At 43.1% G+C, this 27,996-nt stretch overlaps 3 protein-coding genes across 7 annotated transcripts; 1 reads left to right on the forward strand and 2 right to left on the reverse strand.

Annotated features, from left to right (window-relative positions):
* Window positions 1–778: 778 nt before the first annotated feature.
* LOC118312003 (nocturnin) lies at window positions 779–14,447 on the reverse strand. Of its 2 annotated transcripts, XM_035636223.2 has the most exons (6): window positions 14,291–14,447; window positions 10,004–10,269; window positions 3,480–3,622; window positions 3,185–3,359; window positions 1,807–2,138; window positions 779–1,728 (listed from the first exon to the last, which is right to left on the reverse strand). In XM_035636223.2, the coding sequence occupies exons 3-6, from the start codon at window positions 3,612–3,614 to the stop codon at window positions 1,207–1,209; spliced, it is 1,164 nt and encodes a 387-aa protein (XP_035492116.1). In that variant the 5' UTR covers window positions 3,615–3,622; window positions 10,004–10,269; window positions 14,291–14,447; the 3' UTR covers window positions 779–1,206. The 2 variants fall into 2 exon arrangements, with proteins under 2 accessions (XP_035492116.1, XP_035492115.1); XM_035636222.2 differs by lacking the exons at window positions 10,004–10,269; window positions 14,291–14,447 and adding an exon at window positions 5,203–5,407.
* On the reverse strand, window positions 10,707–14,105 carry LOC118312001 (coiled-coil domain-containing protein 175). Its single transcript, XM_035636220.2, has one exon. The coding sequence runs from the start codon at window positions 13,910–13,912 to the stop codon at window positions 11,696–11,698; it is 2,217 nt and encodes a 738-aa protein (XP_035492113.2). The 5' UTR covers window positions 13,913–14,105; the 3' UTR covers window positions 10,707–11,695.
* On the forward strand, window positions 14,039–27,779 carry LOC118312000. 4 transcript variants are annotated; one of them, XM_035636219.2, is made up of 7 exons: window positions 14,039–14,465; window positions 17,968–18,299; window positions 18,485–18,549; window positions 18,711–18,868; window positions 19,070–19,585; window positions 24,210–25,705; window positions 26,200–27,779. In XM_035636219.2, exons 1-7 carry the CDS (start codon window positions 14,438–14,440, stop codon window positions 26,866–26,868), a joined length of 3,264 nt encoding a protein of 1,087 aa, XP_035492112.1. In that variant the 5' UTR covers window positions 14,039–14,437; the 3' UTR covers window positions 26,869–27,779. The 4 variants fall into 4 exon arrangements, with proteins under 4 accessions (XP_035492112.1, XP_035492110.1, XP_035492109.1 ...); XM_035636217.2 differs by lacking the exon at window positions 14,039–14,465 and adding an exon at window positions 14,608–15,424; XM_035636216.2 differs by lacking the exon at window positions 14,039–14,465 and adding an exon at window positions 15,471–16,326.
* The last annotated feature ends 217 nt before the right edge of the window (window positions 27,780–27,996 follow it).

Consider the following 27,996-nt stretch of genomic DNA (forward strand, 5'->3'; position numbering starts at 1 on the left):
TCAAGATCGGGAAATCCAAAATCCCCAGGAGGTAGAACTGTCATTTGGTCACAAGAAATGGGCAGGAGGCAAACAGGAAAGCCCAGAATGTAAAAAAGAGAAACAATAAGTCTCTCTTTTAAGTGTGGTTATCCAGTGTTCCTGTGTGTGCTTGAGGTTTCTCCACTCTGTCCCCTTATGTTAAAAGAAGTCAGTGTAATGTACTGTAAGCAGCAAATGAAGTAAAAGAAAACCCGAACATCATGTGGGACTATGATGTTGTCTGACAGTGTATGAACTCCAGTATCTGACGATAGGAAACGTAATACCGTAATTTTACAGTTGCAGATTTCAGTTTGACTGATTCTAATGTTTGGACAGCAGCATGACGGCATTTCTAGCTCTGACAATCGTCTACAGGTACCTCCATTTGATTGTACTTATTAGACAGAGGACCCAGTTCTCTAGAATGAATGGAGTGAGTAATCTTTAACCTCCAAATTATAGAAAATGTTTGTTGTTTCTTACAAGTTCTTACAAGTTTTTCTGTAAGAGTAACAATGACAATGGAGTATTTCTTCCCCCCCAGAATGACACCCCGCTGTCTATGAACACCAAAAACAAAACTCTGCTCACCAAATGTTTTGAGACGGAGGCAAAAATCTACTGCCTGCATGGTCATCAACCCTTTAATTTGTAAACCAGCTAGTTAACTAGCTATGACCAGTAGTAGTCTGAGAGAGTGATGAACACTGCACACTATACTAGCAAAGGGAAAGGTGATCGAAACCGCACAAGCAAACATCAGAAACACTTTATTGTCGACCAGTCTGTAGTACATTGGCAGTGTGAAGCACATTTACTACAGTTTCAGTTGAACAGTTCGATTTTTTTAGTATTATTATAAAGTAGAGAACAATTTCAAATCCTACTCATTCGTTTGAGAGTCTGGATGAAGGTACAGGACGGTGACCCGGTGTAGAAAACACACGAGTTAGGGTTTGGGGACGCAGACTGCGTCGCTGCAGTGTTTAACCCTGCAACTGCAGCGTCAGCTTTATGACTTTTCTGCTTCCCACTCTGGTATCTCTGCCTCCTGGCTTCATCCTCGTCGTTTCACTCAGACCTGGCGTCTCATCCGCCCACCAAGCTCATGGAGTGAAGCCAACCAGGAGCCAATCCTCAACTCGTCGTCCCTTCCTGTGTTGCCGATTCCTTGCCTCGTTCTCACTCTTTCTCTTTAAAGCTGAAGTCACAAACCAGAGAAAGATGGTCAGACGGATAGCTAAAGGATGGAAGCCTGTTTGGTCCAATCTGTTCCTCAGTGGGCATGTCCAACACCGCGTCCACTCTCAGTGTGTCCTGACTGTACCATATGTAGTCCAGAGTGGTGCAACATTCCCCCGTGGGCCGGATCTTCCATGTCGTGTAAATTGGCTCCGTCAAACCGTCTTGGCTGAGTTTCTTATAGGCCGAGTCCAAACTGAGAGGTGATGTGATGAAGCGTCGGTACACCTCCTCAGATGGGATCGCGTTGAAATCGCCACATATGAGCAGAGGAATGTCAGAGCTCAGGTCGCCCTCGGGACCGCCGACGTGTCTCTGGACCAGATTCTGGAGGTGTCGCAGGAGGTCGGAGCCCTGAGCGCTGCGGAGCCACTCCCAGCCAGAACGGGCTTTCAGGTGGGTCACAGCCACGCACATGCACCTTGCTGTGGTTCGACAACGTAGCATTGTCACTACGGCAACCTGTGACAATAGAGCAGTGTGTTAGAGGGGCCTTTGGATGGCCTTCTCTCCAGAGAAGGTGGAATTTTTTTTACCCACCTGATTGGTTGGAATCCTCATGGCAGAGAGCCGTACGCTCATGCTTTCCAGGATCTCGAATCGTGAGTGATCGAAGAAGAGCGCGCAGCCGTCCGGGCCGTTGTTGCCCTCAACATCCAAGCAGGGCGACCAAGGTTTGGGGCAGAAATCGCTGCTGTAACCCAGGCCTGTCAGAACCGGCTGGAAGGTGTCATAGTAGTGGTCGACCTCCTGCAGACACAGGATGTGAGGTCGGTAGGTGAGGATCTCCTCTAAGATGAGATACTTCCTGCGGGACCAGCTGAGGGCCTCCAGCGGACACTGGACAAAACTGTCAAGTCCCTCGCCCAGAGCTGACGGACAGGAGAGAAAAAGACAATATGAACTGATGGTATCACATTGACACGACAAAGCTTCATAGTTACGTTCGCGAATCTTCAATCGCTTTATCTACTTGCTACCATTTTAATTTATGGCCCATTTCTAGTGTCTGGGCCTCCATTTATTTATTTATTTATTTTTTAAACTTAGCAGTTAAGGTTCTAATGTGATGTATATTTCAGGAATTATTTGTTGGTGGACAATTCTGCTTGATCAATAATATATTTGTTTAAGTGTACATTTTTGAAGCAGAATTAATAAAAAAAGATGCCACGTAGGGACACAATTTTGATGCATAATTACATTGTAAAGTTGATGTGGCTAACTCATAGCTAACAGTTGCTTATTTACACACCCAGCAGACGGAGCATGATTAGCATTTCTGGCCTCCTGATGAATGTAAATCGAATTTTACTGTGCTTCTCCCTCTGTGATGTTCTCCGCCAACTCCTTAGAAAAAGATCTGGGTGTTGTTTGGGTTTTTTAAAATCTTGCTAGTTGTTTTCTCCACCAACTAGCTGGTCTAATAGCCAAATTTTGTCTGCAGCTGAATGTGAAGGTGAAAGAGCTGCTCCGTTATGTTCCATTAACCTATGAACTCTGTCTGCTGTGTAGGTAGTGTACAGTTCACTGACACTGAACAAGAGGTGAGCATGAACCAGAACGTCAAAGCTGCCAGCGATAAAATCAAAAGCAGTAACCTAAAAGACAGGAAAATGCTACGCAGATGTGAGTGTAATGGCAGAGTTGGATGATAATTATTTGCGGAATAATCACAAGTGCAAGCACAGTCATACTACACATCGTCAATTAAGCCTAAACACACTGATTGGTTTAGCTTTAACTAGCTGTGAAATGAATGGAAGCAAATGAAGAGAAGGAAGCAAATCCGATATCTCCATCTTTAACATGTGTGAAGGACTGGTGCACAGTTTGGAAGCCACTTGTGTCAATGTAACTTTCACATTCAAGATTGCACCTTTTTTTTATTAAAGTTAAAATCTGCCATTTACTGTACCTTGGGCAAGTATGTTCCACTGCATCACCCTGATGGGGATGATGGTGGCGCTGTCTCCTTCATTTATCTTAATGAACTTCCTGTGGAAGCGAGGTGGTCTGTCTCTGAGGGCCTCCTCACACTTTCGAAGCAGCTCTACTGGATCAGGGGGACATACAGGGGATCCCCTCTGCTCCTGCATGACAAACCAATAATAATTCATACTATTTCATCTCAGGGGGAAGATTTAACATCGTATCTCCAGTGACACTTCCTATAAACTACACCGTGGGCAGGAAAGAAGAGAGGGATTCACCTGGCAGAAGTCTGGATCCAGGTTTGTGTTCTCAGGCTGGTGGGGGTCCAGGTGGGACGGAGGGAAGGGCAGAGTGGGGCTTCCACTGAGGGCCTGAGTCAGAGTGCTGTACAGCCTGGTGGCTCCTCCGCCCATCGGACACACTGGTGAGGAGGAAACACAGGGCTGGTGAGGTGGGGGTGTGAGGACGGAGGGAAATCTTACATATCTGATAGTCTAATGGAATAACCCTGGTGCAAAACATGTGGTTGAAGGATCAAACAAAAATTCTAACATTTAATGGCAAGGAATAACTCTGAATAACAGCTGTCAACCTTCTGCGCTCATTATTAGATTAAGTATAGTTCCAATTAAACTGTCTCAGAAGCCCTCAGACGGCATCTTGAGCAGGAACTGTGACAACTCCCTGTTTATTCCTTTCACATGATGTCCTAATTATTTCTGCCTGGTGTCTCTATGATTACATGGGTGCAGCTCAGATCCCCCTATGTCCTCCTTTAAGAACATCTGTCTAGTGCTCACATGTGAACTGTATCATTAGTGCAGAAGTCAGACCGTCGGAGGGAATCACGATTTGTCAAATGACAGGGCCTACGTTGACACAGGTTAAACTGGTCATAACAATTTGTCCTGGCCCACGTGAGAACAAGCAATAAACAACACAGTGACATATCATCGCCAGGACAAAAACATTAAAGGTGCGCGGCCTGAAAATCAAAACAGTGAGCTGAAAGATGATGAAACACTGATCCTAAATTTGAGGTCATCACAAAGAGCACTGACCTAAGGCAAGTTACAATTTTCAGTTAAATTGGGTTGCATTGTGCACACACACACACACACACACACACACACACACACACACACACACACACACACACACACACACACACACACACACACACACACACACACACACACACACACACACACACACACACACACACACACACACACACACACACACACACACACACACACACACACACACACACCATCTGTTCCTCTAGTTTGATAAGCCAATGGCGGCTGTTTGTGGGATCTTTGAACTCCACCAGGTCAAATGAATGTGGGTCATGTTGACAGGCTGTTTTGCCAAGAGGCGTCAGACTAGTTCAGTTCCAAATGCTGCAGACAACTGTAATAATAATGATGACAATACTTAATGAAATGTCATTACAGCATTACAGTAAATCTCTGTTCTTATTTGCAACAAGGAAGATACAAAAACCCCAAAGATTTCATCATCTCTTAAGATATGTGCTTTACTTTTGGCAAAGCAGACATATCTAAACCGTTTTAATTCCAGCCAGTCCTAATTGCTCTCTGTAGAGGATAGACATATTTCAAAAAAGATCCAAGAAATGCGACGAGTTCTAAAAATCTTCAGAAAGACCAAATACTCTGTCCAGGTCTGTTTATGAGAGAGATACCAGGACTGACATGTCACTGTCCATATGTAAAACAAACCCTGCTGCATTCAGATTAACAACAAACACTTTCACTCTTTCAGACATGAACGTTAATTGTAGGTCTGTGTTTATCCATAAACATGCCAGCACACCCTCAGTTCCACCGCACCATCAGATGTACTAAACCTTGCTGCCACCTCTGATTTGATTTTGTACACTTGCATTTTTACACCAGTTGTGTTTCTACAATACATACTGTACATCCGAACATGACTTTGTCTACAATAAAAGGAAGAATAGCTGCCTCTTACCCATAGTCTCCATCTCTGTCTTCACTGCACTTCACTGAAATGTCCTTCACACCTCTTTTTTAAAACGCTACCCTTCGCCCTAACAGTTACTTTATGACGATGATTGCTCCCCGAACTGAGCTCAGAGTGTTGTCACTGCAACTGGAGATAGTAGTGTTGTCTCTGTCTAAGTGCAGGAATCTGACTCGCCATTGCTCACTGCTGCCTTTAAAACCTCAGGGAGCGAGCGAGCGAGCGAGAGAGAGAGAGAGAGAGAGAGAGAGAGAGAGAGAGAGAGAGAGAGAGAGAGAGAGAGAGAGAGAGAGAGAGAGAGAGAGAGAGAGAGAGACACACACACACAGAGAGAGATTAGGCAGTATGGACGTCATCAGGGCATATGGAGTATTACAGGTCATGTGCTGTTGAGGCAGGGAGGGATACACTGCGCAATCCACACACACATGCGCTCCCGGTGTGTGGTGTATGATATAAACTGTATTAATGATAGATTCAATATACCGATTTATCTGGGGATTAACACACTGTTGCTTAGCTACGAATATAGAGCTGAAACACACACACACTCTCACACGTACAAAACATGTCACGTCTCGTCAACCAATAAGTGCACTTGTTCGTAACTCTGCGCAACAATGATGTATGCATCAATGTGCAATGATGACTTCCTCAGTCTGCATGTTGTGACAGCATCCACATCACTCTGACTACAGTTCACTGTTAACACTGTTGCATCAGCCTTGACTGTTATTTTCCTCATAACACATTGTACTTTTCCAAACTTACAAATGAAGTTAAGGATGTTTTCTTGGGGGTGGAATTTTGGACTTCCCCTTTTGTGCTACCGTAAGGTTGACATTTGTGCTTTTGTCTAAAATGACCCAACAACTAGTGGCTGAATTACTGTGAAATTGTGGCTTCCAGATGATGAATTTCAATCCCTTAAAGGGGCAGTAAGCCATCCTGGAGAAACCTTGTTTCTCTCTTTGTTATTGTTGTGATTATACTCCGGCCATGAACCCGCGACCTCCGGTATGGGAATCTGACGCACCATTTGGACACCATTTTCTATAACCACTAGGCCAAAATCGCATCTTTGATGATGACTAAATACCTGCAAAACCAATCAAACAACATTTTTGCATTTAGTTGTAACTGCAGCATGACAACACTAAAACATGATTAAAAAACCCACTAAACATGAGCAAACATACAATTTGTCCACAGATTGTGAACAGGTCAAACAATTAGTCCCCCCTCCCATTTCTGAAGTCAAAACCAGTAAATGTATCTAGTAATCCATACAAAAATAGCAGAGATATGAATTAAAAAATAATTGTAACATTTAGCATTTCTCAATGTTTTTTCCACTGCAGATTTAACTTGTACTCTTGCCCTAAATTGTTTCAAAACATTACGTAAAAAACTGTAAAAATGTTGGGAACCACTGGTATGAAGGGTAATGCCCCAACGGGTCCGTAAAAAATCATTACCTGCAAGCTATTGTTCTTGATGACAGCTCTACTAACAGCACAGGTTACACATACTTCAACAGAAGGATAATTAACACCTATATTGGGCTGTCAAAAACACACAGGACACATCAGAGACTAACATGATTCCTTGTAGAAGCATGTGGCGGCAAAATGTGTAAGTGGCAGCAAACAGCATTTTGTAGAAATCTCAGTGAAACAACATCCACCTTTTCCTCCATGGACAGAAACAAGATTAGTTTCGGCACTAGGGTTGTACACTGTGATCAAAACATTTGTGATATTTTATGAGCAGAGCCATAATACTCCTCTGTCTGAGTCGCTCAATAGAGTCATGGCTTACGCCGAATCTGGCCATGTTAAAGAAAGTGAAAAGAACGATTTAAAATTTATTCACAATCGCTCCAAATCGAATGGGTATTTCCTTGGCTCCGCTGAGGGACAGACAGACAAACAAACAGCAATGACAACATCACCTCTTTGGCGGAGGTAAAAACGAAATGCTCCGTTGATGTTTTGTGAGTGAAGACTTGTGTCGTCTGTACTTAGACATCCACCACAAGACACGGCAATACACAACCATACAAGACTGATACATTTGGATGCCATGTTTAAGCAGCAGGTGACAGAAAATAAAATATTCTTCTCTCACAAGAACCATAAACAATAAAGTCCTGACAGAACAACTGAGCATTCACTGATAACATTTGCAGTGTATGTGTACATGCTACTCTGAGGGCTGTGTACTGTAACTTACACTCAGTTGTGTCACTGTATCCTTTAGTGGCATATTGACATTTCCACATTGAAGGGCAGCTACCTCATTGCATTACGTGTGTCCGTTTCCTCATGTTGGTTGTCTATTTGTGATCTCACTGTCCCACTGCTCTAATATAATAATATAATTTGTGTATAACAGAAATCCAAATTTTGAAAACATTTTCTCTTTTTTAAATTAAGTGACAGATCGAAACATTGATATTTTGACCAAAGTGTAGGACCAACATTGTCGTTCTTAGAACCACACTAACATCATGGGTAACACAAAAAAGATTAAGGCAATAAAGAAGCTTCTTTGCATTTATGATACACTATAGATCAACACTGGGGGTAAACCATAACCAGAATCATACATTAACAGTGTAGCCTGGTTTTAACAGTAAAGAACCCTCATTGAAAATCATACCACTCTCAAAATGATGCCATTTTATTTTTTTTATCCTGCGCATCAGCACAGCTGGGAGCAGGGTATTGTTTTAAGCCCGCGGTGTGTGTGTGTGTGTGTGTGTGTGTGTGTGTGTGTGTGTGTGTGTGTGTGTGTGTGTGTGTGTGTGTGTGTGTGTGGACAAAACAACTCAAAAACACAAGGTTGGATTATCACTAAACATGGCAAGGGGACATAACTTGGGAGGGTATGTCAACATGATTCACTTGAGAACGCTGCTGCTGATAATTGTACGCTTGTCGAGGCACAAAGAAAACAGGATCTACTGAGAAAATGCCAAATCCTGCCAGCTGCCAAGGACGGGAAAGCCTTTATGGGTGTTTTCACAGGGGCACCAACAAGGGCGGGATTTCTCCCGGTGCTGTCATTGGCCAGTGTGTGACAAACAGTCAATGTGTTTTGAGTTTGATTGTGTGAGTGAGTGAGTGAGAGAGTAAGATCATATCATTATGAGAGCGCTCATATCATCGTGAAACTGTGGCGGGGCAAATATAGTATATACAGTATATAGTATAGTAGCACACAGGGCACCCATCGTCCCTCCAATGCTTTTTCTTTTCTTATATCTTACATGATGAACATGTGCAGATGTAGGTGTGTGAGTGTGTGAGTGTGTGTGTGTGTGTGTGTGACATCCTGCAGACCTGAAAGTGAACGTTATGTATGTTACATGAAGTTTGTAGTGTTGAATGGCGTCTTCATCACAAGCAGCATCCTGCTCTGCACAGCTGTTTGAACACAGTGTAAAGAAACCGCACGGTGCAAACGAGCTGTTGATGTAAAATGTGGCGATTTGCTTTGTTGATTTACAGACAGAAATGTTACACGCCTCTGCCCATTATGATCACACATAGGCCTGTCACGATAACTACTTATAATATAATATATTGTCCCAAAAATAATTGCGATAAACAATATTATCGTCATTTTAATACTATTTTTGATACAGAATCATGTGAGCTTGCTTGTTGCGAATGCAAGTCCTACACGTTTTGTGTTGCTGCTGAGAGAAATGTTAACAAAAGTTTACACTTGCGTTTAGGCCTCAGACAAAACAAGCAATTTGAAGACATGGTGCTTTAGAAAAATACTAAGCAATCCATATTTTTCTGACATTTATAGACTAAACCAGTAATTGATTAATAATACAACGAGAACAGATGAGAGGACAGAAGCAGCGACACTTGGCTGGACTGTTGTTGACATTCATTCTTATGTCAACAAAGCATGTAAACACAATGGCTGTAATTGAGATCAATAAAAAATTATTGAGCTCATATTCATTTATCGTACGATAAGTTGATTACGTAATTATCGTGACAGGCCTAATCACACATTCTGTCTCATACTAGACAACAGACAGTACAGAGCGTTACCCCAGTGCTACAACCAGTTCACACTAATCTTAGCCTGCAAGAAAAGTGGCATTTGTCCACAAGGAGAACTTGCGAGACAAATATGTGAGGATATGAGAGTCATTGTAGTTAATCACGCTTCTTATTTCAATCTGGGGTCCAAATGTCTCTGACAATCACACAGAACAGGAAACTGTCATCACTCCCAATATAATACTGTTAAACATCCACCTGCCCTGTGCACAGTCTCTGTGTTGCAGCTTTAAAAAAAAGAATCCTTTTGCTGTGTATTACAAACCAATTATGTCATTTAATGACTTTGCTTGACCATCAGTGCTGCTTTTGGAGAATCTTATACTCAAAGGTCTGACAGTCAAATTCTTTAGTTGTGGTTTTCATTGAATATGAAGGGGACCTGTGTGTAACCATAATGGGTGAGAGACCCAGATATTTTGTGCTTTTGTGATTTTAATCATGTATTATCCCTACATTATACAGAATCAAATAAAGAAAAAGCTTATTTCCCATGTCCACCTGAAGTGGCAATATCAATTTTCACATGACAACAACAAAATGTAGTGTTTATACATGATACAGTACAAGAACAGTTTAAAACATATCATTTGATTTGGTCTCACCTTTAAATAGGGCTACAAATGCTGTAGCTGCCAGGTCGCATGGCACAAACGAGTTCAGAGCAAAGTTTACTTCATGTTTATCTGAAGTCTTACCTTCTGAACTCGAACAAACTGGTGGTTTCCCTTCGGCTCCACTCGTGCAGCTGCCACCTTGTTTTTCAGCTGCCACCTCTTTGCCTTTATTTGATCTGAACAGCGTGTGACGCGGGCACGGCTAATGTCGCTGTGTGCGTGTGCGTGTGCGTGTGCGTGTTTTTGTCCAGAGGAAAGTGGGCGGTTGTTTGACCCTCTAACTGCGGGGCAAGGTCACAGTGGAGAGGAAACCACGGTCACTTCTGCCATCTGCTGGTTAGGCAAGTCTGAAAAAGAAAATCACTGGGTTCAGTCACATTGAATCAAGCCAAAATATCATGGCCACTGGAAAAAAAGATGGCTGTAACAGGCAGCAGTTTAAAACAAACTGTGGCCTTTTCATGTTCTGATCTGACTATTTTTAACATGTTTACAGCAAACGGAACATTTAAGTAAAAGCAATTTTGATTGAACAAATCCATTTATACATTTTTGTCCCAAAAAATGCATGAAAATCGTTACGGAGTTGTTTCAAATATGGCACAACACAAACACAGAGTGTAAACGCACTTGAAGTGTCTTATGTCAAACCAGAAATAATTCAAACAAGCCTTAAAGCTCAGCCAAGAAAACAATGCAGGATCATGAAATCATCACCTTCACTGTGTGGAGGAATGATAGGTTGGTTAGAGACACTTTTAAAAAAGGAATTGTCATTATCTGAGCTACTCATCGGTGGTAGTTACAGGCTTCAATCCCAATTTTTAACCGTGCAGTGACTATAAAAATCCTACCCACCTTATGAACCACATTTTAGTCCACTACACCAAGATTTTTAATGGGGTCTGCACCAAACTGCACTCACTCATAGATTATAAGTTTCCTAAATATGCCTGCTTTTTTCATCAATATGAAAATGTAAAAGAAATGCCCCTATCTTGCAATGTTAAAGAATATTTCTTCCCATCCTTCAAACAAGTTTTGTGGAAATCTGTTCAGTATTTTTTGCATAATCCTGCAAACCAACCAACAAATAAACAAACAAATGGAAAAGGGTGAAAATATAGCCTGGTGGAGGTAATAATCCCCTTGCTCTCACTGTACGAATTTTAGCTTTATGTAACTATAGCAACTATATAGTGGACGAATGGTTAAGTCAAATATCACAACGTCTGTGGCTCAATATCCCAGCCAAGGGACCCAAGTTTTTTGCCATTTTCAAATAAACAATGTTGAATCTTTTTAAAACTAAAAGTGACAGAGATCTAACCAAAATAAAACATAGGTTCTATTAGGGGTTTCACAGCAGACGTTCAGAACAGCACGTGTGTTACTGATGACATGAACGTTGGCCCAGATCCAGCTTGAGACAGTGCAGAACGTAATTTTGTTATCACAGCCACCTGTGTTTGACCAGTCAAACTAGTTTACACCAAAAACTACTGTAGTTTATATTTCACCACTAACCTAAAAACCATAAACAAAGAAATCAAATCAAAAGAGCGACTATATCCCAGTTTGGATTTTTTTTAATGAGGTCGCTGAAATGAGATTTGTGTTCACGACTTTGGTTTCACGTGTAGCCTACATTACAAATACATTTAAAAAGACAATCTTTCTATGATCTTCTTGTAGCTTTGAGTTTGACTTAGCTTTTATTTAAAGTTTACAGATTTATCTGATTTCATATTGACATTTCACACTCCCATCAACTCAGCTACATTGCTCTGCAGTTGTTTTGTCTCCCAGTCTTTCACTGAAATCTAACATTTGCTGGTGTAGGAGTGTGTTGACGTGTGCTAACTGGTGTTTCCTCATCTTCAGGTGGTTATTCAGACTGCTCATACATGCCAACAAAACACCATCACTGCTATGACAGTCCTCGGTTACCAACAAATCCTCCCTCCACGCCTCCTGTAAACTCTCAAACAAGGCCTTTTTGTCCTGGTGGAACTGGTGGATCTCCTGCCAGTATCTGTCTCTGTTCCCCCCGACTCTGCTCACATCCTCCATCATCTGTCTGACGCAGAGGCGCAGCCTGCTGTTCTCCATGCCAACCTGCTCCAGTTTCACACTGGTGTCATAGATGCTAATTTCTACAGCCCTCAGCTCCGACGCCTGTTTGTCCAGCGTACCCACGCGACTTGCTCGCATTTCCTCCAGCTCAGTCTTCATCTCCTCTCTGGGCTGAAGCAGAAAGCTGGTTTTCTCCCTCAATCCCTGAATCGACAGCTCCAGCTCGGTCCTTCTTCGCCTGAGCTCGGAGGTGATAGTGTTCAGCCTCTGGTGCCTGCTTTGCTCCTCATTCCACTTGGCCTCCTCCTCCTTCAGTGTCTCCTCCTTCCCCTTTGCCTCCCTCCTCTTCTCCTCGCTGCTCCATGTGATGCCCTCGGTCTCTGCAGTGGATTGTTCTATTTCCCAAAGGCATTCGATCTCTATCTGTCTGTACGTCGCCACACACTGGGTCACATGGCTCATGAGCAAATCGGCGTCTGCGCTCGCGGGCTGACGCTGTTGGAGCATGGCCTCCTCTCGACGCAGCTCCTCGTATCTCCTCCTGGTGCCGCTTATGCGAGCAGTCGTTTTCGCCATGTGTTCCTCCTGCTTCCTCTTTCCCTCCTCCAGGAGTCTCCTGAGCATGCTCTTCTCCTCCTCAAGTTGCCGGATGTTCTTCTTCTCTGTGTCCACGTTACCACACAACTCCTCCTGATTCCTCTCAAACACGCACTTGTTGATCGTGTCGGCCTCCAGGAGTTCTCTGATCTGCTTGTCCATCTCCTTGATCTCCCTGTTGTGTTTGACTACAGAGGCAATGCGTTCCGCCAGCTGCAGCTCTGATCGCTCCAGCTGCTGTGAGACACGGAAATGCTCTGCCCTCACTTCGCTCTCTTCATCATGCTGCCTCCTAAACATCTCATAGATACAAGTCAGGTGGTCTTGACAGAGCAACCTTGTTGCTTGACCCTCCTCTATTTTGCTCTCCATTGTAGCAATGTTCTTTTTAAGACACCGAATGGCGAGGCTGAACACTTCTCCTGACTCACACAACTCCTTTTTCAGCTTTTCTCTCTGTTGCCCCAGGTCTTTACGCTTCTCGGTCTCCCCTTCCAGCTGTTTCTCAAACTGGCCCCGAGATGCCATCTGTCTTTGTAAGTTTCTCTCTAACTTGGTCCCGTCAGCGGTGAGCTCTCCCAGCTGGCCGTGGGCCTCCAGTTTCTTGCCATTAACTCTCTCCAGCTCTCTCCTGCTCATCCTGACCCCTTGCGTCTGCTGCTTTATTTTCTCACCCGTCCCGTTCTCTTCACTGGACAGGTTGCCTTTTTTCACTGTAACAGCCTCTCTCTCCAGCACCATGTTTTGCCCCAGTGTTATTTTGTCCTGTTCGACAGCAGCGATGCAGGACCTCAGCTCTTCTATCTTCTCCTGCGTCTGATCAAGTTTCGTTTGCAAGCCATATTTTAGGGAGATTTGATTGTTCAGCGTGGCAATGATCTCTCCGTGCTCAGCCTTCCCTTGTTCTCGATGAGGGCACATGGCTTCGTTTTGGCTCAAGAGGGCTTCCTGCCTTTTTACAGTGGCTTCTCGCAGCTGGGAGACTGCGCTCAGCTCTTTGTGAAGCTGCTCTATCTCCTCAGCATTGGATGCCCGGGTTGCTGCCACGTCAGCTTCGATTTCCCGGCTCATTCGTTCACGTGCAGTGTTTGTTTGGCGTCTCAGCTTGCTGTTTTCTATGGTTTCCACTTCCAAATGTTCGTGGGCCGCACGTCGGTCCGACTCCAGGTCAGTGACGGCAGCCGCCATCTCCCCCAGGTGGAAGCTGGCTTCAGGCGCGAATGACACTCCCTCCTCTTTCAACAGGTTGTCCAGTTCCTTCAAGTGCTCGAGAGCAACCATAACGGCCGGGAAGTCCGGCACCCGGCAAGAAACCATTTTCTGCTCCAAATATGTTTGGAGCTCGTACGAGTTCTGTTATTGGTTTCCACCATTAGTAACTTGTTAGCGCGGTCACCCTGGTAACAGCGGCCTCCCCGCGACGACGCAGAAGACAGGAGTCTACGGCGAGTCAACTAGGCCACAATGCCGTTAGCAGAGGCAAACCGTCGAAGCTAACAGTGAAACCGAGTGACCGAAGCCGCTATTCGTCTAACTAACCGCAAGAAACTGAGCGAGAAGTTTAGGAAACGACACGGTGACTTCTGTATTTGAAGCGTGAACAAGACAAGTAGTCCAACAAGAACCCTTCTCTTCTAATGTCCTGAAACCTGCCACAGTAAATGTTGAGCGCTTATCGACGGTTTCGGCGCTTACCTCTTAAAGTGCAGCAATCGTCGGGCAGATGTTTAGGGTAACCTTCATCTCTCCGTGTGTGCGAGCTGAAAGCGCGAGTCAAACGCGTCTGGTCTGACAGCTGACGCCACACTGTGGGCGGCAGAGCACGCAACTCCCCGTGTTTCCATGGGGTTGCCAGATTTGACATTTTCACGTAAGTTGGTCAAAACGGTCCATATGTTTGTGGTGGTCGCCTACTAAGGTTTTTACTTAAAATCTGATATAAGGACATTATGAAGGTGTTATAATGTAATTTGAGACAACCTTCCTTTCAATACTCTCACAAACTGTAGAATAAAATTAAACTTTCAAATTAAATTTGATGTAGATATAATTAAGGTCACCTTGGACAGGAATCTTTTGGAGATATCTTGTCACCTAAAATGACATGCAATATGAAGGTTATGGATTATGTTTATTGATCCTGTATAAAATGTTTACTTTTCTCCAAAACTGTACAGAAAAGCATATGAACATGCTTATATAGTATTTCATATGGTTATGAACATCACGTAAACATGCACACAAATCCATTGTAAATTTCAGTTAACCCATGAATGAATCGTTTCTTTTGACAGGTCAAAGATGAAATTTTCGAGCTCCCTTTTAAAAACAAAACAAAAAACAGTACAGTATAATAACTTCGATGAATACGTTAATCTGATTCCATGTGCAGTATAATTTTCGCCCTATATCAACTGTGAAATCATTGCTCGTTGTTCATTTTGGCCGCTCCAGGCACCCGTACCACAACACCACGAATAGACAAGCATCCAAATCCAAGCCGTGGCTTGACCGGGTTTTCGCAAATAACCATCTCGACCGTAGGTAAACAATCACTAGAAAAGAAAAAAAAAAAGGGTAAGAGAGACATGGATCTTATCAGCAAACCAAGAAGCAAATCGATCGTGTGGCTGTATTTTGGCTTAAAAGCAGATGAAAAGGGACAGCCACTGAACTCCGTCGAGGCCGTCTGCCGTTTATGCAGAAAAATAGTGCTTGCTAAAGGTGGAAATACCACGAATTTAAGAAGTCATCTGAGACGTCGACATCGTGCAGATTTTCTCGAAACCTCTTCCTCTACGACCTCTGGAGTGTTGTTTGATACGCCAGGTGAGTCCCTACCTACTTGATTGAAGTGATTCACGGATGTGTGCATCAGATCTGAGTTTGACTGACATTGCAGTTACTACATTCGATGTCACAAAATGCAATTGCAGTGATTCCACCGGTTACACTGTGGGTTGCATAAAGTTACATGTCACATGAGGAGTAGCTGGAGGTGGAAAGACATAGCCCCTTGGCCACCTGATGTTCCTGTAGGAATATGCACACACTTTGCTTGTGAAAGACGTTTTTTTTGTTTTACTTTGATAAATATGTAATAATGCAACATAGAATGGCGTTAATCTATGTTCTCGACGACATCCATAGAAACTGCGACGTGCAGTCGCCATCTGCTGGTCATTTAAGAGAATACAGGCTTCTGGAACTACCGCATTGGCTGCACTTTCCGGATCCGGTCACTACGTTCATCTATATTTTATTTTTTAATTTTAAATTTTTAGAAAACATTGTTATTGAAATACGTAAATACAAAACAAACATGCCCTCATTGTTTAGAAAAATAACAAAGTATAAACCCATATTTGCCCAATGGTATTTACATTCCACCAGACTGCCACTGACAAGTACTGTTTTTAGAGCGTCGAAGAAGAAGTGATTTCCGGTGGTGCAGTGTTAGCCAGAGCTAGCTAAAATGTCAGCAATTTGGCAATATTTCACGCTGGAAAACCCCAAAAGTAAAACTGCAACGTGCACCATATGCAAGACGTCAGTCTCGAGGGGTGGCAATAATGTTAGCAAGTACAACACGAGCAATCTCATAAGGCATGTGCAGAACCGTCACAAGGAATTGCACACGGAGTTCACCAAGGCCAGGGGGGGAAAGGACGAAACGCAGCTGCAGACTTTGGAAACCGCATTCAAACGACGTCAAAAACTCGACAAAGACAGTTCAGTATCTTCATATACTTAAATAAAAACTCCAAAGGTCTTTTATTTTCATTAGCCGTGGCTGCACTTTTACAGCCATTTGAAGGAAGTAATTGCTGTTTATTCCTAGTGCTATTTATTTCTGTCCTTTTTCAGTTATGACTGTTAAACCAAATGATAAAATAAATTATATGGCTTCATTCTCTGTATGTGTGTTTTTAAAAGGGTTTAATCTGAGCCAGGGGGAAATGGTATTTTGAGCATGTTTTGTTTGAAGAGTGTTTATTTCCTCAATCTTAGCGATGCAACAGTGTTGCACTTACACTTGTAAGATGCTTGTACTGTACATGCTTAAGGACAATATGACCCAAGCACTCATGGTCGGTTTTATGACAGTGTAGTACCCTTGTTGTTGCCATGGTTTCAGCTTAACAGTCATTCATGCAGTCATTATAAACACCCAGCAGTAATATTTGGGAGTATTTGGTTATTAAAGTGTAATTTGTTATGGGAGGTGTTGCTGTTGTCCTGCTGACATTTGATATTTAGTTTGAAAAGAACACACACACATGGAAATATATGTACATCTATGACAATGATTGAGTTGCCATCCTAAGCATTTAAAACCCATTTTCGGGACAGACTGATCTGCCATTTCAAAAGTGGTTCGTGTAAATTGACTGCATTTAGCGAACCCTTAAAATGCTTTACTCTACAAGTCACATTCGCCCATTCACACACACATTTAGACATGCAGTGATATCAGACATGGAGCTGGAGGAGCTTGAAGACAGCAGGACTGATATAATGAAAGGTTACAAAGAAGCAGGTGACGTGGGCTGTAAGCTGCTTCACTGGCTGGTTGGGCTCCAGGTGAACTTGAAGACAGTGGAGAGGACTGAGCGGACACTCCTGTGGGTCAGTGGGAACCACTAAATGAGAGCTGTATGGGATTGACAGTTTCCCACAGGGGACCTGTGAACAGTCTGGGTTCATATGCAGGTGCATTTTGGAAGCAGAGGGAAGCGGGCCAACAGGAATCTGAAGCCAGGTTCATTTCATAATTTACATTTGTCTAAATCTAATTACTATATATGAAAATACTACACTTGTCAGCCACAACATTAAAACGGCTGAGAGGTGAAGTTGAAAACATGAATTATCTCTTTATAATGAAATGTTCTGCTGGGAAATGTAAAATCCTTTCATTCATCTGGATGTTACTTTGACACAACCCCCCCCACCTAAACATTGTTGCAGACCAAATGCCAGGCAAACCCCTCCCCCATGGCACTCCCTGCCAGCAGCAGCCTCACACTGCAGGACACTGGAAAAACTGCTCAGAAAGCTCCAGAGATCCCAATCTGATCAAACTTGCAGGATACGCTAGAAGATGCTAGATCCACAGAGGCCCCCAGCCACAAAACCCACAGGACCCAAAGTCAATGTCCTAACATCAAAGGACACCCCCGAAGGTGCTGTGTCCACTACTGTTTTGGTGACATGAAGGGGCCTACACACTGTTAGGCAGGTGGTTTTAATGTTGTGGATGATCAGTGATGTTTTTTAACCTAAAGCAAAACATACTCCATGAATAGAATCGTCGGTAACAATATACCATCTTAGTTCTGTGTTTGAATACTTATTCTGTCATTTTCTAGGATTTGATCTTAACCATGAAGAATTCTTTGAGGACCTTCCTTTTCTCCAGAACGCTTCGAATCAGAACTATGTCCCAGATGCAGTGTTGCCACCAGGGGAACCGTGGCTCCATGGCGGCCCCTCTCGAGCGGCACTATCCCTGCCTTCCTGCCTATGCCTGTGTGGGGACATTGAGTCTCGGATGTCTGGTCCTGGTTCTTCTGGCAAGGAGCAGATGGGAGATATGAAAGTGTACGCCAGATGTCACCTTCAGCAAGGCGTCCTGTTTGGGCCCTTTGTCGGGGAAATATGCAGGGGACAAATGCCGAGCAACCTCAAATATACCTGGGCTGTAAGTACACGAGTCGTCATAAAGATGCAGTTTAAAATCAAGTCACTGCAAATAGTAGTCCTGTTTTGTGCTTCAGTCAGATCGGAAATTCACACAAAATTGCAGTTTGTGTCGATAAATCAGCAGAATTTTCATGCAGAATTGGTCATAAATGAAGTTGACATACGCATGGCTCCCACCCCCAGATAAGGGATGATGCTGCTTTCATCTACGTCGATGCCTCTGATGAAAACGCATCCAACTGGATGAGGTGAGTAGTTCGTACTAATTTAAGCAATGTTTCCTTTCTCCCTGACGCTTTTTTTTCCGAATGCTATTTCGCTGACATTCAGTAGTTTGAATTTTATTTAGTTTTAATCGCAGAATTGCTTGACAGAGTTTTGCTCTCTGTACGAATCTGCTCTGTTTCAGGTATGTGACATATACGAGCAGTGAGGAGGAACACAACCTGTATGTCTTCCAGTTTTACCGTCATATCTACTACAGGGTTTCCCAGCCCATCACAGAGGGAGCAGAACTTAGGGTTTGGATTGGCAAGGACTACGCTTCGCTGCTGGGCCTGGGGATGGGTGCGTTCTATCCCTCTGTGTTACTGTCCAGTGATTCATGCAGTCTAGTAGAACCATATTGGTTTTTCACTTTAACATAAATTTTGCAACTGACATAAGTTTGGGATTTTAAGCAACATTCAGAAGGTCTTAAAACTGAAATTTAGCTTGCTACATATCTTGCCAATATCTTGTTTATTTGGTTTTCTTGGGGCAATACAGGCGACAATGTCAAATGTGAAGTTGGAGACAAGGAAACGGCTCTGCGCCTCCTGCAGGATATCCAATTGGTCACCCTTCCAGAGCCAAGCGGCACTTGCCTTTGGTCAGATCACAGCCAATCACAGAGCCCCATGCCTGTCATCAGTGATGTGACGACAATGTCAAATCCAGAAACAGCTAATGATCCAAGTGGGGTGTCTGGCTCTGCTTTCGCCTCCACTTCCATCATGTCCTTCCCGTCCCCTGGCACTCATCTGATGGAAAAGTATGATTTTATGCCGGGAACGGAGAGACTGCTGAGTAACCCGAATGCCACGCAACACAGCCCGTGGTACTTTTTTGGGTTCGAGCCAGACCCAACTGGTCGGCCTCTGGACCGGAGCACTGTGGTGTGCAAGCTGTGCGTAGAGCATGTGGGCTGTGCTGGAGGAGGAGCGGACCTCCAAACCCATCTCACAAACAAGCACCACATCAGACCACGTGACTGTAACAAGGATCGGAGTCTTCTCTTAATGGGTAACAATTACTGTCTACTTTCTTATTTGCATTGCACAGTAGATACAGACTATCACTGCAGCAAGTTTAAAGGAAAGTTCTGGTTTACTATAAATTAAACCTTAATTATTTTTATTCCACAATCATTTATGAAAATATTGTACACACCTGATTAATTGTTGAAATCTGGGAGCCATTACAACAAAGAGGTCCAACAGAGCAAAAAGATAAAAAATCAGATAGATTGTAAAGAAGAGAGTTGAGCCAAATTATCTCAATCACTTTATTCGGAGGTAAACTAAAAGTGACCACAAACAAAATGTCTGTAACAATCTCTCAGTTCTTGGGGAAATTGTGCCAACAACTATGATGAGTACTGTGGTCAAATTTAAAGCAGGAAGGAAGTGATTGGCAGTTTGGCTAATAACTTTACTGTTAATCTTCATATTGAGTTTCGTACAAGGTTGGTTAACACAGATCCTGTCAAAGTTTTCTGATTGTTCATGTTTCTTATCCAGTTGGACTGCAGTCCACAGCAATGCTAGAAACTTTTGTGTGGATAAGCCAAACCCTATCATGGTAACATGCTTACAAGGACAATGCACAATGCAAAATTAAATTTGACCTGCTCATTGAGCCTGATGCAAAGTAATCACCAAAGTGATTAGGATCCATCATTATTTTGAAACCATGTGCCACATTTTGTGCCAGTTTATCTTGTAGACGTTGAGATATAAATGATCTGCTGATGGTGCTAGAGTAATAGTCATGAGACCACAAAAGATTAATTTCCACCTAGTAGTTGTCAAGACACTTCACGAAAACCACGAATGTCAATCTCATGGTGGCACGAGAGGGAAAATTGATCAGCTCACAAAAGTCCCCTCTCCATGAATATTTGCACAAAAAGTCATATCATTCTATTCAGTCTGCCCCAAATTAAACGAAACACTGCTGCCCATAGAGTCACATCAATTGCATTCGGGAAAAATACGTTTTAGAAGCCAGATTTTTCCTTTAATCATCCTGAAGTTTGTTATTGTGAGAAATATCCTCCTTTACCTTCTCCAATGAATAAATGTTAAGGTTAACCCAATACTTAGATAGATAAAATTAAGTATAAGCACTCAGTAGGGCGCACATCTCCACCAAGGCCCAACAGTTCCCTTATGAAAACACATAACGCTAGTTCCAGATTTTTTTGATATGGATCTGAACCAAATTGAACACACTCATAGATTAGGGATGTCACCAGAACCGATACTTTGGTACCAACTCGGGACCAAAATTCTGAAAATGCGACGGGACTGTTTTTTCTGCAGTAGCTTATCTACCATAGGTACCGAGGCTGCAATTCTTCCGGGACTGATGAAGAAATCAAAATGATCAGAGAAATCCAACAGATGATCCTGCGACTGTTTGTCAATTGGAGGCCAGAAACGTGAACAGATTGCTCGGATGGGGAAACCCAACGATGTCGGACAAATTATGTCGGTCGGCGGTGGTTGCAAGGGGCGGCAATACAAGCAATCTTCAGATCACCTCAGATCAAAACACGTTGTGGAATATGAAGAATGCCATGTGTTGTGAATGAGCCAGAGTGGGGAGATTGAGACCTAGTTGATAGTAATGAGAGTATGGAGGTGACCCAAGGAAGTGAGAGAATGAGGGAGAAAAGAAATGATTTTGCAGGGGCCAGTTCAAAGAAAATCAAGGGTAGTGGAGCTTATGTGGGAGGAATAGAGGAGAGAGCTCTGGAAGAGTTGGAGTAAAAGATCATTTTGAGATTTGTCGAGGAGCTGGGAATTGACTGAGTCCTGTGCAATTGACAACCCTTTTGAGAAACCCGGGAGGGGATATACACATGGCTAAGGTGTTGAATGATGGTAATATGTTGATTGTGTGCAGAAATGAAGAAACAGGGAGGGAGTGATTTGATAACAAATGAGTGTTATCAAGTCATATTTCAGTATCTTAGACAAACAGATATAATTGAGAAGATATAAGGTTTTGTTTGTTTGTTTGAATTATTTTATTTATTATAATTTTAGTTTGTTTAGCTTAATTTTATATAGTAAATTATAGCGACGCCGATCCACACTCCATACCAGCTGGTGGCAGTAATGCACCAATTTTTTGTTTGCCATCCGCCAAAAAAAACCAGAAGAAGAAGAAGAAGAAGAAGAAGAAGAAGAAGAAGAGGAAGAAGAGATAGAGGAGGGGAAAAAAGGAAAAAGAAGGGGGGGGGGGTACTGGTGGAAGATGGCAACAAGTCCAGCTCCTTCCCGTCTCGTGGACAAGATAGGAGCCTGGAGTCGGATATGGAAGTACTTCACGTTCGAGGCAAATGACCACGGCTTTATTATTGATGCACGAAAGTCGATATGCAAACTATGACGTCGTGAATTTCAATCTAAGGGAGGAAACACCTCAAGTACCTGAAAGACAGGCATCAGGAGCTGTTCGAAGAATTGGTGAGTGAGTTTCAATTCATATTAACATCATATACAAACTGTTAAAACTTCTCATCCGTGTCCTGTAATCGGCCCTGCACGTTAACCTGTTTGAGGCAGATGGCGTTGTTGCTGTGAAACATACTAACCTTCTGTCGTAATGAGCTAACAACCAGCCATTCAGTTTGTGTCCCGTCAACAAAATGTAGCTGATGTTCAGAGTATATAAGGTGTGTGTGTGTGTGTGTCCACGTGCCTTGGTACCTGTAGCCTCCACTGTTTTCTTAGTCATTGTTGGACTGGATGTTTGATAACTGAAATCTCTCTCTCTCTCTTTTTTTAACCAGTATCCGCCAGAGGAGGATGTCGACCAGGAGAGGCAGGAAAAAAGTCAGCAAACATACACAGCCATGCTATGATTTCTAATTCTTAGCGACAGTGTTGTTTTTAAATACTTGAAGACTATATGCCACTGTTTTTCTTTTTTGCCACAGTCGCTTCCTTTTATTTATTATAGCTAGAAGTATAAACGGTATATGTGGTCAACATGAAGCAGGTACAGTTGATCAACGTCTTAGTTATGTAACTGCCATGTATTTCTGTTTTCTCTTCTCTCAGATGAGTGTTTGCTGGATCCACTGGAGTTGTGTCAGTCGACACAGACTTCTAGCATTAGAGGGAGTAAATAAAGTCCCCTGTTTAACTATGCCAACTATGTTTGAGTGTGTTCAGTGATTGTGAATTACATGTTAAATTAATCACGATCATACTGCATAGTTTTACTATTCTCAACATGCTGTCTCAGCGTACACTATCGTCATGTTGCTCAATGTAAACAAATGTCACCAGTCAAGCCGGAACACCGGTATGAATTTGCCCCACGGTATGGATTTTGACTATACCGTGCTAGCGGTAGAGGGAGCCCTCACACTACCAGAAAGAAAAAGAGGATTCGCGCAAACTTTGCCGTCATCAGCCTGTGCCAGCGAATCGTCTAAAGAACAGGCGCGTTTCATTGGTAACAAAGAAATGGCTGAAAGCGCTGCATATATCGAAGAGGATGAAAGGTTGGTTATAAAAGGCAGTGGAACGTCAATTATCTGGACGTGGTTCGGGCTTTTGAAAGTCAGACATCGAGCAGAAAATGGTTTTCTGCAAATTATGTCGGTCGGCAGTGGTTGCAAGGGGCGGCAATACAAGCAATCTTTTCTATCACCTCAGATCTAAACACGTTGTGGAATATGAAGAATGCCAAACATTGCGTCCTCCGCTAACAAGTGAGTGGTTGCGCATTGGTCGTTAGAAAAAAGGTGGCTGTTCAAATCAGACATCACTTTCTGAAGCATTTTCAAAAGGCTGTCCTCACGAAAAAATGTCAGGGGTGGACCGACATAACAAGGGCACAAGCAATGAAGCCGAGTGAACATACACACTGAGATGTTGTACATTAAGTCAGCTTTTATTTTTACTTTGTGCTGCTTGATTTTATTGTATTTTGTGAAAAGGGAGTTTTGATGTTACTTGAGAAAATGTTTTGTATTTTTTTTCTTAACATTGCAGTTTTGCGCAATAAATGTTCTTAAAATACCTCTGTAGTCAAATTATTCCTTTTTTGTAATGATACATTGTTTCTTTTTATTTATTATTTGAAGGCTACATGCCACTGTTGTTTTTTTTTTTGTAATGCTCAAATGTTTTAGTTTTTTAAATAAAGGAGTTGGGTATTATTGTTCTTGTTGTTTTTTCTTCCTTTTTTAAACCGTGGTATTGAATTTGGTATCGTGTTCTACTGGTGGTACTGGTCCCGACTACTAGATTTTTGGTATTCTGACATCCCTCATAGATATCAGTCCCCTAAATGCCAGATTTTTTTTTCATCAAGATCTATGAATTATTCCCTGGGAAATTGGTGCAAAACCAAAATTCAATGGGTATTTTCCTTGGTCCAAGTCCAATCCTTCCACCAAGTTTTGTGGAAAGCTGTTTGGTATTTTTGTTTAATCCTTCTGGCAAACAACAAATGAACAGAAAGGGGTGAAAACATAACCCTCTGTCGGAGGTAAAAAATACAAAAGAGACATAAAAAGAAAATGAGACTTAAGATAGATGAATAGCTATAATGTGAACAGGCTATGTAGAAATGTGGAAGATTCATGTGCTGATTGAAGTTTTTTTATTTTTTTATTCAACAGGACCACAACGCTCTCAGCCAATGTTGTTTAGCAGCGGTCTGGTCAGCACACTCCCACTGGTTATGCCTGCTCAAGTAACCAATGCCATCGCCAACTTTCTCATCAGGGATCTCCAGCCCCCAGCTGTCGTAGAAGGGGAAGGCTTCAGACAGCTGGTCCACACCCTCCTGCCCTCCTGCAAGGAGCTACCGTCACCTAGTCAGCTCGAGAACTACCTGAAAGAACACCACACCAAAGGCAAGGTGAGCCTGGCTCAGATGCTGAGGAGGAAAACGGGGAGCGGAGAGAACGAGGACCTGTTTGACTACACAGCTCCCATCGAAGTTGAACCTAGGAGACGTGGGCGCCCTACTGGCCATCGGAGGCAATTTTCTCATTTTGTCACTTTGAGTGTGGATGTTTGGTCCCACAATTGGCAGGGCAACTCTGAGAGGTACCTCACCCTCTGGGCTCACTGCATAGACTCCAGTTTTAGTTGTAAAAACCTGGCCCTGGCAACCCAAAGATTGACGGAGAGCAGGGTGAAAGATGACACCCTAAGAGCAGTGGAGGCCCAAGTCAAAGTGATGGCACAGGAGTGGGGAATCTCCCAGCCCCATCTGGTGCTGCTGGGAGGAGAACGAAGGAATAGAGTGAGGCCGGGGACAATAAAGAGGGAGAAAGGGGAAGAGGCTGCAGCAGGTCTCCCTCACCCAAACTCCACAACATTTCTTGAGAGGGACGACTCGCTGTCGCCTGAGGAACCACTAGTCTCTGAATACAGCCATCCCAGTGAGGGACTACCTTCTGTCCCATGTTTCTTCAGCGCTGTGCAGGAATGTGTTGAGGAAGTGATGTCACATCCTGTCATCTCCAAGACCCTCTGCCAATTTCAGGGTATTCTCTCAATCCTGTTCCTGCCTCCTGCTCAAAACAGAGGCTCATATCTGCCTCATGTCCAGAGTCTACTGCAGAACCTGACGAGACAGGAGCAGGCAGAGTTGCAGTCGTGGGCTCATTGTCGGCCGACGTGGAATAAGCTCTTCCCCCTACTGAGCACGCTGATCAAACATAAAATCCTCGTCTGTGATGTCATTAAAAAAGAGATTATAGGGGAGGGCTTGTCGAAAGGAGAGCCTGCTCCAGAAAGCAGTTCATCTGGTAGCTGCCATGCAAACTCGACCTCCAGCACCTCCTCATCAAGCATCACAATGCGTTCTGAATGGAAGGTCCTGGAGGAGCTGTGTTTGGTCCTCAGACCTCTGGACGTGGCATGTCGAACCCTCGCCAAGGAGGCCTTCCCCCGTCTGTCGCTCATCAAACCTATCCTCACTGGCCTGCTCTCCCGCCACCTCGTATCCAGGCCCGGAGATTCGTCATCCATTTTGAAGGAGGTGAAGAGGACGATGAGGCAGAACTTGGCGAGCTGTTACAACAACCCCGTTGTCAACAGGGCTCTGTGTGTGGCGTGTTCCCTTGACCCCCAGTTCCACGGTCTGGGGTTCATGGAGCAGAAGGTGGGTCAACGAAGGGCTGTGATTAGTGGATCGTCGGAGCCTGTTATCAAATGACATTTTCAGCCATGAAAATTTGGTGGAGTTTTTTAATCTGTGCCATTATCAGACAATTATCAACCAATAATTTGGTTTATGACCAAAAATCCACAAAACTAACCCCAGCATATTGGTACACAGTCAAGACTATTGGTCTTCTTGATGCTAGTGCAATATGATAACCCAGATCTTGGTATTCACATCAAAATACTTCCCATTAATTAATCCTTATTATATTTAATTCAGCAGATCGCCCTGAATCCTGACAGATCACTTTTTTCCTGCTTTTGTGCATTTCTGTGTTGTTTGTCGTTTGCCAAGCATGCTTAATGATATAAATTTTTGAGCCTGTTAAATTTAATTAATTTAAATTCACCAATCCGCCAATGACATTTATGATAATCTGTTCAGTAAGTTACACGCTGCAACACAAAACTTCTGTTGTGGCTATTTTCTAGGAGCAGACAGCAACATTCTGTTGGCTGAAGAAAGAGGCCATCCGGATCGTGAAGGAGGACAGCAAGAGGAGCAAAGCTAAGAGCCACATTAAGAGAAGCCCCTCCCCTTTTTTCCCAGAGTCAGACAGTGACATTGTGCGGCGAAGCAAACGCCTCAGAGAATCCCGCCCAATCAACTTCAAAGAGGACGAAGATGACGACGAAGAGAGTGACATAGGAGATGCTGACGAGAATGAGTCGGCGGACCCAGGCTCTCTGAGTGGGCTATCTGGTATGGAGTTCCTGCTGGGTGACCTGTTCAGCTCAGCCCCCCGCAGCAGGCAGAGCTCTGTTGAGGAGTCTATAGACATGGAAATGTCTGTGTTCAGGGCCGATAAGGGGGCCTCGCTGGGAGTGGAACCTCTGCAGTGGTGGAGGACGAAGGCCGTACAGTTCCCCCTCTTGGCCTCAGTGGCACGGGCCTACCTGGCTGCCCCTGCCGTGGCAGGCAACACAGTGCAGGACTTCATGCATGAAGGAGCGGGAGCCATGTTCAGAAAGAGAGCCAACATTCCACCAGAGAGTTTGGACGCAATCCTCTTCCTCCACCACAACCACATGGCCACCACTGATGCTGGGCAAACGTCAGTTAGGAACGACGTCAAGAGTGGGATCGAAAAGGTCCCATGAACAGGCGCACACACATATTCATTCAGTGGGCGGCTGTGGCTCGGAGTAAAGACGTTCGCGCTGTATGAATGTGTGTGAATGGGTAAATGTGACTTTCCTATAAAGCGCTTTGAGTGGTCTATATGACTAGAAAAGCGCTATATAAATACAGTCCATCCATTTCCCATTTTTCACATGCTCTGAGTTGAACACAGCTACCTGTGTAACACCTACCCCTCATTCAGATTTGAATTTGAATATTGCCACAACTCAAAGAAGGCTTTCTGTAAAAAAAAAAGAGAAACAGCACCAGAGCAACATGCTCAATCATTAAAACTCATTGCTGAAGTTGTTAATTCCGTCTTAATTGTATCGTCAATATGTACACAAATCTGATTTGATATTTTCATTTTATCTATTGGGGACTAAAGAGAAGGAAGATAAAATCACTTAACAGAGTATGAATGGTTTGGTTTACACTACTGCTGACTTACATTTAAGTTTTCTTGCATGTATTAATTATTGTAGCATATAGTGCCTTACCTTGTCAAAATACTAACATACAAAAGATTGAAAGTTATTCATATTTTTTTTTTATCCTTCATGCCAAAATTTGCTCAATGTTTAGTGTATAACTGAATGCAAGTGCGTAGACTGTCGAACTTGTAGTGGTAGTATTGAGTAAAACTTCCACCACGTGACTTGTATTTTGCATTATGACTTTTGGAGACCACCATGTGGCAAAGAGAGACATTTGCTAAAGAATTTGCTACCTCATGTTAAACTGTAGAGAAAATGGTCCACTGCTTGTTCCCGTAGGTTTTTTTTTATCCTCCAAACTTTTACAAAGCACGCTTTTCAGTTTGGCATTTTTCTACTTTTGTAACATTGAATGAAGCATATTAGCACAATACATTTATTGTTCTACACTGTGATGTTGTCGAATCTTTGCTTATTCCTATACATGCATTTGTCTTACTGTCAAGTAAATATAGCTCTTACATACTTTTCAAACTAAAAATATATTACTATTGGAGCAGTTCATTTACTAATTTAATACTGTGTATAATCCTACTACACAGTACATTATTTGTATATTGTGTACTGTGGTTACACATGTATATATATATACATATGTGTGTGTGTGTG

This window comes from Scophthalmus maximus, chromosome 8 (genome assembly GCF_022379125.1).
Source record: "Scophthalmus maximus strain ysfricsl-2021 chromosome 8, ASM2237912v1, whole genome shotgun sequence".
NCBI classification, from domain to species: domain Eukaryota; kingdom Metazoa; phylum Chordata; class Actinopteri; order Pleuronectiformes; family Scophthalmidae; genus Scophthalmus; species Scophthalmus maximus.